The 13,849-nt window shown below is 50.9% G+C and overlaps 3 protein-coding genes across 3 annotated transcripts in view; all 3 read left to right on the top strand.

Moving 5' to 3' along the window:
* PXN (paxillin) overlaps positions 1 to 3,564 on the top strand; it is a 43,739-nt gene extending 40,175 nt beyond the window's left edge. The window contains exons 10-12 of the mRNA XM_054172990.1: positions 105 to 186; positions 497 to 645; positions 2,618 to 3,564. Of these exons, the coding sequence (XP_054028965.1) occupies positions 105 to 186; positions 497 to 645; positions 2,618 to 2,884 (498 nt within the window). The 3' untranslated portion in view covers positions 2,885 to 3,564. The remainder of the gene's footprint in view (positions 1 to 104; positions 187 to 496; positions 646 to 2,617) is intronic.
* Positions 3,565 to 6,577: 3,013 nt separating this feature from the next.
* RPLP0 (ribosomal protein lateral stalk subunit P0) lies at positions 6,578 to 9,767 on the top strand. The gene is made up of 8 exons (XM_054172917.1): positions 6,578 to 6,632; positions 6,847 to 6,950; positions 7,378 to 7,553; positions 7,651 to 7,738; positions 8,005 to 8,151; positions 8,561 to 8,746; positions 9,071 to 9,211; positions 9,584 to 9,767. Exons 2-8 carry the CDS (start codon positions 6,897 to 6,899, stop codon positions 9,746 to 9,748), a joined length of 957 nt encoding a protein of 318 aa, XP_054028892.1. The 5' UTR covers positions 6,578 to 6,632; positions 6,847 to 6,896; the 3' UTR covers positions 9,749 to 9,767.
* Positions 9,768 to 10,172: 405 nt separating this feature from the next.
* GCN1 (GCN1 activator of EIF2AK4) overlaps positions 10,173 to 13,849 on the top strand; it is a 43,167-nt gene continuing 39,490 nt past the window's right edge. Inside the window, exons 1-3 of the mRNA XM_054173312.1 lie at positions 10,173 to 10,212; positions 12,672 to 12,774; positions 13,398 to 13,461. Coding sequence (XP_054029287.1) covers positions 10,195 to 10,212; positions 12,672 to 12,774; positions 13,398 to 13,461 — 185 coding nt within the window. The 5' untranslated portion in view covers positions 10,173 to 10,194. The remainder of the gene's footprint in view (positions 10,213 to 12,671; positions 12,775 to 13,397; positions 13,462 to 13,849) is intronic.

Below are 13,849 nucleotides of genomic sequence, written 5' to 3'. Positions count from 1 at the left end.
TAATGCATGCTGTTGTCATTACCAATGTTAGTGTGGTTTCCCCCCCTTACCTCCAAGCTGAAGTCATCATTTACATGACTTGCACTTTGTCTTCTTCTGAACAGAAAGTGGTGACAGCCTTGGACAGGACATGGCACCCTGAACACTTTTTCTGTGCCCAGTGTGGAGCCTTCTTTGGACCTGAAGGTACTGCAGTCTCCTCCTTGAACTGCTGACAAGTGTGTAAGGCAGAGCTGCTATTGGGGGACACCTGGGAGGTGACATGGGAGCTACTGAAGATGCAGATTCCAAGGGCTGAAGCTGTTCATGGGGGAAGGATGCTAGCAGCAATCCTCTTTTCTCCCTGGAGAGGAAGGGGGGGTGTGTATGCACATGGGACAGGAAGGGCAGCAGAACAAGCAGCCTGTTGTGTGTTAGTGGGGGGAAGGATGATCCTACCCTGGCCATAGGTAAAGATCAGGAGCTGATGCCCTCTGTCTCTCTTCTCCTTTGGCAGGATTTCATGAGAAGGATGGCAAAGCCTACTGCCGCAAGGACTACTTCGATATGTTTGCCCCCAAGTGTGGCGGCTGTGCCCGGGCTATCCTGGAAAACTACATCTCTGCCTTGAACACCCTGTGGCACCCTGAATGTTTTGTCTGTCGGGTAAGAAACCCAGGGTCCTTTGCTGCTGCTGTAAGACCCCTCTCATTTCCACCTTGCAAACATCTGGTCCTTTATCAGCAAAAGGCATCTGTGGGGTACTCAAAGGCAGCTGGCCCCTCGAGATAAAAACCTGTCAGCAAACAAACACCTTCTTGTTTTTCTGCCTGTTTACATTAAACTTTATAGCTGCTTTTGTCCTTCTGCTCCCAGCTGCAATAATGGCCTTCTCCAGCAGCTCTCAGATAAACACAAACATTTTCTGTGACCTTTAAATAGTTATAAGCTAAGCTTCTCTCTAAGCACTTGCCTCAGCAATCAGATTTTGAGGCTCTTCCTCCCATGCTCCATCTGACAATGTAAACTAATGAGACTGACCTCGTTCAGACAAACATGCAAGTCAGTGAAATAGTGGCAGGCTCCATACAACAGGCATAACAAACAGGAATACTGCAGAGTAAATGCTTGGCACTTTTTCAGAGAGCCTTGCAAATATTAACTCTTAGAGGCCTCGAGAGATGAGCAAAATGAGCCAGTGTTTCCTTGTGTGGGGAAGAAAGACAGACGAGAACAAGCAGCAGAACCACAGCTGCTGCTGCTGCTGTGGTGCTCAGACTGTCACCATGCTGTTGGGACTTCCTGCCCAGTACTCTGCTCTCTGTGGCTCCCAGAGTGGTGTGCAGCAAGTGGAGACATAAGATGGCAGCCTTGTCTGTGTGGGACTGGAGAGAGCTGTGCCTTTTTGTGCTGAGATCAAGGCTTCTATCTGCCTTCCTTTCTGCCTGCCACCACATTGCCTATATAATAGTGGGCTCAGCACTGATGTCTTCCAGGACACGAGATGGGATTCTTTCCCTGTTTCTGCTAAAGCAGAGCAGACTTTCAAGCTGTCCTGCTCACTGAGGGAGGAGATTGTTTATTAAATGAATTGTCAGCATTAGAAAAGTCTTGGACTTGCTGCAGGCAAACTGCATTTGTCCTGGTGTTGTGAGTGTTTAGCTGTCGATGGCTCTGCGTGCTGTTTGACTGGTATGTTGAGGTTCCTGCTGTGTGTTCTCCCTGAGGAAGAGGATGGTGTTGGGGCTGAGCAAAGCCAGGATTCTAGAAATCTGGCTTCTCCTCTGGGCCTTGCTGCTGGGCCTGATCTGTCTGGTAAATCTAGCAGTATCCTTGGCTCTCCCCACACCCTGCTGCCTCTGTTTCCTGCTTGTACAAGGAGAGAAGTCCCACCATTCTCATGTGGAGAGTGGGTGCTTCAGTTGCAGGTTCTGAAGCATAGCATACTCAGCTTCCTGACGCTGATGGGGAGTGAGGTGATCTGGATGCTAAGAAGCAGATAGCTGGTGTATCCTCTTCTCCTTGTCTGCCCCAGATCATTAGTACTGTAGAACAGCAGTTTCCCCCAGGGGTGTTGTGTGTGTACCTGGTGGAGATGTTTTAGGAAGGACAGTCCTGCCCAAAGTGTACCTGTGTGATGCCAACCATTCTGGAGAGACTGCTTGTGAAAATGAGTGTGCCTCATTTTCTCAGTTGGAACCAGCCCCAAATTCATCAGATTGTTACTGCTTGAAAGTCAGCATTGGTCTCTGCCTGCCACACTGTGGGGAAGCTGAAGGAAAAACGGGGAGTGTGCTGTAGCGTTTCCTGTCTGAGAGGAGGGAGTGATGTTGTCCTTCCTCCTGACTGGACACGTCTGGTAGCTTATTTATTGTATTTTAATTGTGTAAGTGAAGCAAGGTGAGGAAAGGGGCATGGTTAACTCCCTTGCTTGTGTCTGTATCTGTCCATCTATCAGCCTTTCCTTGGAAACTCTTCTTGAGTTTGGCTCTCGGAACAACACAGTGGTGCTGAAAGGCAGCCGCTTACCCTGCTCACTCCGCAGCTGGGCTGTGCCACAGGGCGGGGGAGGCTGTGGAGCTGCCTGCATGCCTGGCTTCTTACACATTCTGTCCCCTTCTGCTTTATCCTCCTGCAGGAGTGTTTCACACCGTTCATCAATGGCAGCTTCTTTGAGCATGACGGGCAGCCCTACTGCGAGGTGCATTACCACGAGCGCCGCGGCTCGCTCTGCTCCGGTTGCCAGAAGCCTATCACAGGACGCTGCATCACTGCTATGGGCAAGAAGTTTCACCCCGAACACTTTGTCTGTGCCTTCTGCCTCAAGCAGCTCAACAAAGGAACCTTCAAAGAACAGAATGACAAGCCCTACTGCCAGAACTGCTTCCTCAAGCTCTTCTGTTAGAGGCGCCATAGATGGGCGCTAAGCATCTTTCTGCCACCCCTTGGCAGTTCTGTCTCTCTGAACATTACTGTGATTTACAAACCTTACCAGGCAGGGGGGAGGAGGGCGGGCTGGGGTGGAAGTGCTTTCTGCTGCTATGGAGAGGCAGCAGATCCACAGATGAGATGGACCATTAAACTGGAAATGCCCTTGCTGTGTCTCAGAAGAGAGAGGCGAGTTCCCTCATTGTGGTGTGGCATGGGTGTCTGTGTGTGTGACTGACAGCTGAGCTGAGCTCGCAGGCTCTGACGGGGAGATCCTCCCGAGCCCCCTCCTGGCAGAAGGAGCCTTTGCCAGTTCAGCTTGTGTCAGCTCCTTGAGCAAATTGTGACACTTGCAGACAACACAGCCCTCTGCTTTGACCCCTCTTTCTCAGGCTTTGGTCTGCATGCCTGCAGCCTGAGCAGTAGCACAGTGAGGGCACCCTGTGATCTCAGTGCCACCCTGGCTCTGCTCGCTGGAGCCACATGGCATGTGTGACTTGCTGAGATCAGAGCATCAGCACAGGCAGCCGAGACCCTGCAAGGGTCTCTCCAGTTCCATTACACTGTAAGGAGATGATACCACTTACTTTTTTTTTTTCTTTTTTTAAAGGAATCAAGGTGTTACTGTGTGGGGTGATTTGGGGTTTTGTTTTTTTGGTTCCCCCCCAGTTTATTCTCTGCCTTTTCTCAACACACTGGAGCAGGAGGTAGAAGCCCCAACCACTCCTCGGCAGTGATGTGCACTCCTGTGGGTGACACCCTGCGCCAAGCACCTCTGTCAGCACCCAGGCTGTCTCAGGGCATCTGCTCCTCTTGCCTGCTGTTCCTGGGAGCAGGGAAGAGGCATCCTCCCTCCTTTAAAAGCAGGTGCAGAATAGTTTGAGCACAGCCTTTTCCATCCATCCCTGTCAGAAGCGAGTGTGACTTGTGCGTGTTTATTGGGCCTGAAACTGCCACAGGAGCAGGGGAAAACGGAGGGGTTTAAGAAGCCAGGAAAAAAAAAAACAAACAACAAAACACAATCCAAACTTTATATCCTTTCTTCTTCCTCTCTTTGCTAATGAGACCTGTCTGCCCCTTGGTATTTCCCTTTTCTGTGCTCTTGTTAACATGTTCTACTGAGAGATGCTAGAGCAATAACCTTTTATATTGACTGTTACTGGTATAACAAGTCCCTGGGGTCAGGTGTGTGTGACACACTTGGGAGTTTGCCTATCAAAGTGAATACTGTATCCTGCCTTTGATAAGAACTGTAGATTTCTACACTGATTTTTTTGGGTTTGGTTTTTTTTGTTGTTTTTTTTTTTTAACTCATATCTAATTTACTTTTAATCCTCTTACACAGAAATTGGTTTTGAAGTGATTTTAAGAAAGCAACTTTTATATCGAGCTGTGCTGTTCTAGGCAGTGTGCCAGTTGTGCTGGTTTTCTGCCTCTGTAACCTCAACGCTTTGTTAAGCCTAACTAACATTGATTATTTTCTTTTTATTGTGGGTTGGGAGGGGCTGGAATCTATGGGGAAGGGAATGTGACTTCTATTTTGTTTTTTCTCTAGCACAGGCAGGTGAACTGTGAATAGCTTTTTTTCTTTTTACCCCCCTCCCCCCTTCTCTGAGTCACCTGAAAGTGTGTGTTTTGGGTTTTATTGTAACCTGTAAACTGCTGTATTTGAATCACCTGCCTTTCTCCCAAAGCCCCAGCTTCCAGGATGTCATAGTGAGTCTTAAGATGATGCTGCAGGGGGAGAAGAGCTCAGACCTTTGCCCTCAGTTTCTTGTCTTCAGCTACATGAAACCAGAATAGGGCAGACTGAAGGAGAGATTCCTTTTCTCCTGTGGAAGAAAGGTCTTGACTAAGGAGAAGAAATCAGGAGAGACAGACTCTGTTCCTGACTAGCTGTGTAACTTTTGGGCCAGTCACTAAACCTTACCGTGCCTCAGTTTCCCATCTGTAAAATGGGGGCAGTTTAGCCTGGATTTGTGAGGTTATTGTGAGGCTCAGTTCACGTTTGCTAAAGCACTTCTAGGTTTATGTCTGGAGGGTGCTATGGAAGGTGAAGTATGACATCAAAATATCCAGCAGTGTCCTGTGTTACCAGCCAAAGAAGCTCCAGAAGTGGTGCTTGGAATCACTTCACCAGAGTGCTACAGCAATATCACCACTGACATCTGGTTGTGCTTTTCAGCTTGGCAGGTGCCTTAGGGGTCTGGGGGCACCCGTGTGAGAAACCAGCCCAAACTTAGGCTGGAATCTGTGGGTTACTGTCCCATCTGACCTCACCACGGTGCTTCAATGCCCTGCTTGGGTCACTGCAACTTTTTCACCTATTTCCCTGTACAAATGAACCTCAGTTTGTGGTTGTGAGACCGAAGGGAGCTGTGTAAGCACCAGAGCTAAAGCTGTGTCAGCTGAGCTGAGTGCAGTTCTTGGAGTGTTTGTGAGGCAAGGAACCATACGCATTTGGTTTTCCATCTTTGAAATCAGTTTGACTTAAAATGGACATTGCTAAGTGCGTGTGTTTATCTTGCTGAAAAGGGCAGCTTCTTACTGCTAAGAGAATGAAAAACTGTTGTTAGGAGTGCCAGAGAGGGGTGAGAAGATGTTTCTGGCTCTGCCACTTTGTTGTGTGACAGCTGCAAGCTGTGTAATCATGTGCCTCAGTTTCTCTCTCCAGGGAGTCTTCAACCTACCTCACTGCTAGCTGAGGCTTGTGTAAGTGACACTTCTGGAAGGCATGGGAAACCCTGGGTGCAGGGTGCCGTGGAAGGTGCTGGTGGTGCACAGCACCCAAGGGGGGGGATGTCTCATATGTTCTTGGTGCTTAACCAAGACTGTTAAACATGTACCTCCTGAGCAAGGTGTTAAGTGTGTCCTGGGTTTAGCTGCTCTCTCACACGCTGGGATGCTACATTGGACGCTACTCTGCCAAATAATGACTTTTGGTGGCTGCTGCCCTAAATGCCTATTACTTGATTTCAGATGAGGTTTTAGGGTAGCACGACCACAGCGCTGGGTGAGGGGCCCCGGGAGGGTGGTGTGTGAGGAGAGACAAGGTCTGAGAGGCTGGTGCTGGAGCAGGGACCGGTGCAGTGGGCTGCTCCTGGGGAGATTCTGTCTAAAGGCCTGTCCCCGGACCAAGTGCTACCCCTAGGCAAGGTCAGTCCTACCATGTCCGGGCTGAGCTGTGGGGGATGCACCTCTGGCTCGACAGTTATTTGATTTCTTTTCTCCTTGTAAACTTCTAACTCCGCTTTCTTGTGCCATTTGCAATTCCTGCAGTTACGCTAATAAAATTTTTACCGATATTCCCACGCCTGTGTTGGGATTTTTTTCTAGCCCTTAAGTTTGTGAGAACCAAAGTGAGGCCCCTCTCCGGGGCTGCTGGGGTTGGGGCTGCTCCGAGGGAGGCGAAGCCTGCTGTCCCGTTACCCGATCCGTTCTCGTCTTCCCGGGGCGGGGGCGATTTCGCCGCCGCAGCGCGGTCCTCCCTCCGCTAGAGGGCGTAGCGCACTCAGCCAGCCTTCTGAAGACGCGTGGCTTCCTCTCGCCCGCGCCCTTCCTTCGGCTGCTCTATGGTAATGGCGGCCTGCCCTGATTGACAGGCGCGGGACAGCCAATGGGGTGAGCCGTGGTAGCGCTGTAGCGCTCTGTGATTGGGCGTGAGCCGAGCTATAAAAGGAGGTCGGCCCGGGCTGCGGCCTTTCCTTCCCGGAGCCCTCGTGGAGGTGAGTGTGCGGCGTGGCGGCTCCCGCGGGCCTGGAGTGGGCCGAGGCTGCTGGGCCGGTCTCGAAGCGTCCTCGGAACGTCCCCGAAACGTCCCCGGAGTCCTGAGCCGCGGCCAGACTGTTTGGCGGGGAGCGCAGAGCTGCGGGGCGGGGGGAGGCGGGTGAAAGGAAGCGCAGGGTGCGGACCCGCCTGAGCCGCGCTTCTCTCTGACAGATCCCAGCTCGTCTTTAAACCCACCGGGCGATCCTTGGAGCACCGCCGCGATGCCCAGGGAAGACAGGGCTACGTGGAAGTCCAACTATTTTATGAAAATCATCGTGAGTGTCGGCGCGGCCCCAGAGGCCCGGGCCTGGTGGGGCGTTGTCGGCGCCTGGGCTCTGGGGGAGGTCCCGGCCCGGAGAGAGCGGTCCGGCGGCAATCGGGGGCTGTGTCCGCAGTGGGGGGAAGCTTTTGAAAAAGGAGATGAGTTTGAGGAACGGTTATGTGGCAATAAGAAGAGATTAAGATACTCCAAATCGTGTTTGTGGCTGCAGTGAGAATTTGCAGTGGTAGTTACAGAGATAACCTGTTCGGGGATCTAACTGGATAGCTGAGTGAAAGGTGAAAGCTGAGTGTTGCACCCACCGCAGTCTGAGCTCAGCACTCTACAACTTCTGAGTTGTTTTTTTTTTCTTAACTTTTTAACCTGTGGATGTGTTGTGGCCCAGATTCCTCTGTATAGTTACAGTGTTTCCTTTGCTATAGCAACTGCTGGATGATTACCCAAAATGTTTCATTGTGGGAGCAGACAATGTGGGATCCAAGCAGATGCAGCAAATCCGCATGTCCCTGCGTGGGAAGGCTGTTGTGCTGATGGGGAAGAACACGATGATGCGCAAAGCTATTCGTGGTCACCTGGAGAACAACCCTGCCTTAGAAAAGTGGGTAACACTGTCTGAAAGTGCTCCTGGATCCTCTGTCTAGGAGGGGGAGATGTTGTCTGAGAAGCAGAACTGAAGGCTCTCATCTTTCCTTCAGGCTGCTTCCTCACATCCGTGGGAATGTGGGCTTTGTCTTCACCAAGGAGGATCTGACCGAGATCCGGGACATGCTGCTGGCCAATAAGGTAGGTTGGATAAGTCTTTGCTGTGTTTCTGAGTTGGTAGTTACAAAACTGAAACTGCATGGGGGATACTTGGTTATTAAGAATCTTTAAGGGTTTGTAACTAGGCTTCTGCAGTCTTAGCTAAACTACTCAACTTCAGCTTCTGTATACCTTGTGCATGCTGGGTGATTTCTCTCCTGGGGCAACATTTCAGGAGGGAGTTGACTGCCATCCTGTGAGCTCTTAGAGGTGAGCATTCTTCAGCTCCTTGTTTTCCCTTTCTCCAGGTGCCAGCTGCTGCCCGTGCTGGTGCTATTGCTCCTTGTGATGTGACTGTGCCAGCCCAGAACACTGGTCTTGGACCTGAGAAGACCTCCTTTTTCCAGGCCTTGGGCATCACCACAAAGATTTCCAGAGGAACCATCGAAATTCTGGTTAGTGAGCAGCATGCTGCTGTTGTTGAAGCTCTTCCTTGACTGGACAGCCCTGACTGTGGCAGCTGACGGAACTGTAGAGGTCAAAACACCTGTCAGTGCTGAGATGCTGTGTCAGCAGTCTGACTGCTGTGCTTGGGAGGGTTAAGCTCTGCTGGAGGAACTTGAAGGCGAGCTACCTGCAGTTAATGCAGGAAGAGTGCTGCCTTTCTCGTAGCTGAGACGTGCTTACTTGTGTGCTCTAAGGTTGTCTCAGCTTTTGGAGCTGAACTTGGAGCCTATTTTGTTGCACTCATTTGTTCTTTCAGTTCCATCTCTTGCCACTGGAAGTGAGCATTTGTGTCCTGTTATATCGAGGCGCCTGGATTTCTTTGCCACATATTCATTCCTTTTCCCTTTATTTCCTCAGAGTGATGTGCAGCTCATCAGGACTGGAGACAAAGTGGGTGCCAGTGAAGCCACCCTGCTGAACATGCTGAACATCTCCCCGTTCTCTTTCGGGTTGGTCATCCAGCAGGTCTTTGACAATGGCAGCATTTACAATCCCGAAGTGCTGGACATCACTGAGGAGACCTTGCACAAGCGCTTCCTGGAGGTGAGTGCCACAACCCCTGTCTGTTACGTTCCACCTTTTCTTCCTCGCTGCTGTGGCAGCCAGCACTGCTCCAGAGTGAACTGTCATCTCTGGTATTTTCCACGAGGCCCTTTAGAAGCAGTCTGTCAAGAAGTACGTATCCTCTGTTGCTTTTTCGTCTGAGCCTACTTCAGAAGTGTTTGAGGCCATTTGAGTCCTCGACTGATCTCACTGGAGCTGTGTTAAATGCGTGTGTTGCACACTGCCCCTCATTACATCTTCTGTCGTGGTTTGTAGTCCAGGTTGTTTCTCAGAGAACAGAAACATGAGTCTCTTTCCTTGCAGGGTGTTCGTAATGTTGCCAGCATCTGCCTGCAGATTGGATACCCGACCATTGCTTCTGTGCCCCACTCCATCGTCAATGGGTACAAGCGGGTCCTGGCTGTGGCAGTGGAGACTGACTACACCTTCCCACTGGCTGAAAAGGTAATGGCAGAGTAATCTGCTGCAAAGAGGGCTGTTAAAAATGCAGTCAGGTCACATAAACACCTTGGATGTCACCTAGTTTGAGAGGACTTGTACCCACCTGTGTGTGAAGACTGGATCCTGAAGGGGTGCACTTGCTTCCATGTGTTGCGGCAGCAGAGAGCCAAGTTTCCTGTGTTCCTTCTCCTCTTGGGGCTACTACACTTGAGTGTAGCTGAAATGTCTCTGATCCTTCATACATGGCAGGGATCAGTGCATCCATTAGTCTTCTGGCAAGCTGGAAACATTACCTTCATGACTGCAAAAGTTCAGTACTTCAAAATGTTTGTTGCATTTGAGTTAACCTTCTATTTTTCTCTTCTCCTTTCACAGGTGAAGGCCTTCCTGGCAGACCCCTCTGCTTTTGTGGCAGCCATGCCTGTGGTAGCTGAAGCGGCCGCACCTGCTGCCGCTGCTGCTGCTGCTCCAGCTAAGGAGGCTGCGAAGGAGGAATCAGAGGAGTCTGACGAGGACATGGGATTCGGTCTCTTTGATTAACCACAGCCATGATCTGTGTCACAGTTGGTCCAGAGAGAAATAAAAAGCTCTTTTACACCTTCATGTGTGCCTGCATTGGTGCTGTGTTCTCGAGATCACTGGGGGCCTGGGAATAGTGTCATCTGAGGGGCTCTCTTCCTTGTCCTCGGGACCTGCTGTGCTCTGAAGCCACCGGCAGCCAAGCCCTGCATGGGTTCGGCAGATGCCGCGGCGGGGGCTGGACAGAGCTGCAGCTCGTCTGGGCAGTGGCGCCGCCGCCTGCCCGTCCCCGTTCCCCAGCGCTCCGGGGTTCCGCGGTGCTGAAGCCCGGAGCTCGCGGCGCTCTGTCGGACCGCCGCGGGCCCGGCCGGGCGGCGGCGCCGTCGCCATGGAGACAGGCCTGGCCCAGCCGCCTCCGCGCGGCCCGCACCGGAAGCCGCTGCCGCTTCCGGGTCACAGGCGGCGCCATGGCGGCCGACACGCAGGTGAGTGCGGGACGGGCCCGCGGCGCGGCGGTCGCGGCCCGGCTGCGGTGCTGAGGGGTGCCTGCTTGAGGCCGTGCCCGCTTCTGCTCCCGCTCTGCTGCGCTCCCTCGGCCCACCTGCGGCGTCCGGCCCCGCGCCCGCGGCTGAAGGGGGACGTGGCAGCCGGCCCGGGGCGGGAAGGCCGCGCCGGCGCTGCCCGCTTGGAGCCGCCTGTGGGGAGGCCGCACCGGCGCCGAGCTGCAGCCCTCAGGGCAAGGGAAGGTGCGCCCTGCTGGTGGCGTCTTTCGATCGTGGGGACGGTTGAGGAGCCCGGTGTGAGCCGTCGCTCCCAGAGCGGCTGTCGTGGACGGCGGCTACTGCGCTCGGGAGTGTCCCATTCGGTCTCGAAATGAGTTCCCGACAAGCGACTGGTATAAGCCGCATCCACCTCGTTTGTGTCCCGTCTGTGGCTGCCGGGCTCGGCGGGACAGCGGCTCTACCCGGGGCTTGCAATGCCTCAATGGGGAGCCACGGCCGCCTCCGCGGCTGCCAGGAGCGCCTGGGAAAGTCCGAGCGCTGGCCTAACTGAGCAGCCTAGAGCGTGTTCTCAGTTGCTGGAGATCACCTGTTAGACTTTGATGAGCTCTTTTCTGCAGCGTGGTGCTTATTCTCAAGGCGAATCCAGCCCCACCAGGATCAGACCCTCACTAGTACGAATCCTGTCTTTGTTCTCTGTATTTGTTTGCATCAGCATTGCCGATGTTCTGGCTTTGTAACACGCCTTAGAGGCACATCCTAACAAACCCAAAAAGCAAATAGGTGAAGCCTGTGCCAGCAGCTCCCTTCTGGAGACTCAAGCGTCATAGTTTGTGCCATTTGTGTAAGGCACAGAGCTGCTTGGGGAGGCCTGTAGTGTTACACATAATTCATGTTTTTCATTTCCAGATTGTTGGGACAGTCTTAATGTGTTCTTCATGTCTGTACATCTCCCTGCTTGTGATTAAGCAGCATGAGTAAATGCAGCTTGGTTTCAGTTTGCATATGATGAACTCATGTAATTGAAAGGCTTGGAAGAAGATGAGCTCTTTAATGGTGGCTTGTTCTGTCAGTTCTGACTGTAACTACGTGGTTTCAAGCTGTACCTCACCATTCAGAGGTGCAGCTCCACATCCAGCCTGTTTTCAAGGAGAGCTCAGGGTGTGAAATGGTCACAGGGTCGAGGGGGTGTGGACAGCTTCTCTAGATACCAGGTAACTAGTGTCAGCAAAAAGCCTTCACTGAAAGCAGCTCTTGAAGAGGATGAAGGCAGTTGCCATTTCTCCACTGCCAAGTTTCTTCTGTTTAGAAAAAGACTTATTTTTGTGGCAAAACTGGTGGAGTTTTGCCTGAAGAAGGAAGGAACAATTTAGATTTGCTTCTAAATATGGTGCTGATTATTATTTAGCTATAAACTTGCTCAATTTAAGAGCTGAATTTTAAAAGCCTTCCCTGGAGAGCTGTGTTTTGGCTTGTGTAAATGCCAGAAAATCATGAACACAGACCTGGCTGAGCTCTGTTTAGCCCACAGGGAGTCTTTTATGTGCAAAGCCTGTAAAACTTGGAAGTCCATAGAAATGGTTTCAGTGGTTCTAGGAGCTGGTTGCATAGAACATCAACATCTTTCTAGTCAGTGTATCTCACTGTCCTGATACCACTTGAAAACCCTGCAGGAGTTAAACTGTGAGCACTCTCAGGTCCCTTCCCACTGGCAGATCCAGGCACACAGTAGCACAGGCCTGGAGAAAACCTTCAGTTGTGTGATGTGATTTTTCTTCTTGCTGGAGTGACCTTGGGCACTACTGATAGTGCATGGAAGATGTCTGATAGCAAGGTGCAGCCTTTTGTAATCTGGCAGGTCCAGTTTGCAACATCCCTGCAACGTGCCTGTTAATTTTGGAAAAGACTAAAGGTGGGCAGTTGGTTCTATTGCTGCACCTGAGGACAGAGCTTCACAGCTGTGGACAGCCTGGAGCCATAGGTCAGTTTTCCAGGGTGAGTGCTTACACTCAGAACTGGGTCATCTGCAGTTACAAGTGCCCCTTAGGAGATGCCTGGGCTCTAGGAGATAACACTGAAAAGCACCTTTGTCTTCTTGAGGTATTCCTTTTTTGGCTTTTAAAGGCCCTGTATGCTGGGCTGTTGATCTTGCCCCTTACTCTGCCCTACTTTTAGAGGAGCATTTGCATCATGCAGAGCTTGAGTGCTGAGGCAGAGACACAGGTTAAAGAACAGAGCCATTGTCCTTCAGCAGAAGGCTTCTGAATTTCATCCTGTGTGATGTACAGTGAGCCTCTCCCCAGCAGATAAGGCTGTGGATGCTCCTGTGTGGTCACTTCAGAGGTGGTGTGGCAGCAGATGACACGTTTTGCTGGCCCTGGCTTTGTGTGCTGTGTGCTGGTGTGAGGGCAGTCTGCTAAGTTTTCTTCTGTGTGTGGTTTTAGATTTCTGATACACTGAAGCGATTTGCAGTAAAAGTAACTACAGCCAGCGTGAAGGAGCGGAGGGAGATCCTCAGTGAGCTGGGAAAATGCATTTCTGGGAAAGGTAAAAGCTTTGGGGCACTGTTCTGGTTGCCAGGGTGGAGAAGAACATCAGCATGTTTTGTTTCAAAGGTCATGTGAGACTCGAGGGGTAGTTTGTTTGAGGGAGGGGGCTGGCAGTGTTTGGAGTCTGTGCTTTCCCCCAACATTAATTCGAAGCATGGGTTTTGTGGGTAGCACAGAACTCCACTTACTACCATGTGTACTTTTCCCAGTTAGCAGCTGTAGCATCCCATGGATTAGTTTTTAATTGGTGCAGCAGTTGCCTGTTTCACTCCTAATTATTTTCCTGTTTTTTTAATGAATCATGGAGTATTTCTATCCACACACATATGTGTAGAGAGAGGGGGAGTATAGAAGATTTCTGATAGTGTTAATGGAACAGTTGAGGCAGATGAAAAAACAACCTCTATTTCTCTCCTTTTCTGTGACTGTGTTGCAATTTTGCCATTCATTTAAAAAAATGTGCATCAGATCTGTAAATGAAGAACTTTTGCTGTGATCCTTGCAAGAAGTATTTTAGATGTGGGCTAATTTCACACCGATTTCAGTTGTGAAGTGAATCCTGTTACAGCTGAAGAGCTCATCAGTTTACAGAGAAATACTCTGAAATCACTTCTGTTACAGATCTTCCAGAGGGTGCAGTGAAAGGCCTTTGCAAACTCTTCTGCCTTACTCTGCATCGATACCGGTGAGTGGAGCGAGGGGGCAAGTCTGCAGGGTGTGATCTGTCAGTGTTTGTGCATTTATTAGTTAAGCTGGGATGGAGCATCAAGAAATGTTAGCACGCAGTGTCCCATAGATTCCTGAATGATGCCATAAGGCTCTCGAGGTAAGTTTGACATCAGCAAGTTTTTATGCCTCTTACTTGGTGTTTCACCTTTACTTGGCATCCTGTGGTTCAGCTTGCAAGAATGAATGCCCTTGTCCTTATGAAGCCAGACCTAAAGTATCTTCTGAATGTCTTCTAGATACTTCTAGGTTGGATTAAATTGTGGCCTGTTGTAGAAAGGCTGTTCAGAACCTCTGCTTGCTTTTGTAACCTGACAGAGAGCCTCAATGTAACTTCTGTTAGTTGA

The sequence above is a fragment of the Dryobates pubescens genome, chromosome 25 (assembly GCF_014839835.1).
Source record: "Dryobates pubescens isolate bDryPub1 chromosome 25, bDryPub1.pri, whole genome shotgun sequence".
Taxonomy (NCBI): Eukaryota; Metazoa; Chordata; class Aves; order Piciformes; family Picidae; genus Dryobates; species Dryobates pubescens.
This window is presented reverse-complemented; position numbering and strand designations above follow the sequence as displayed.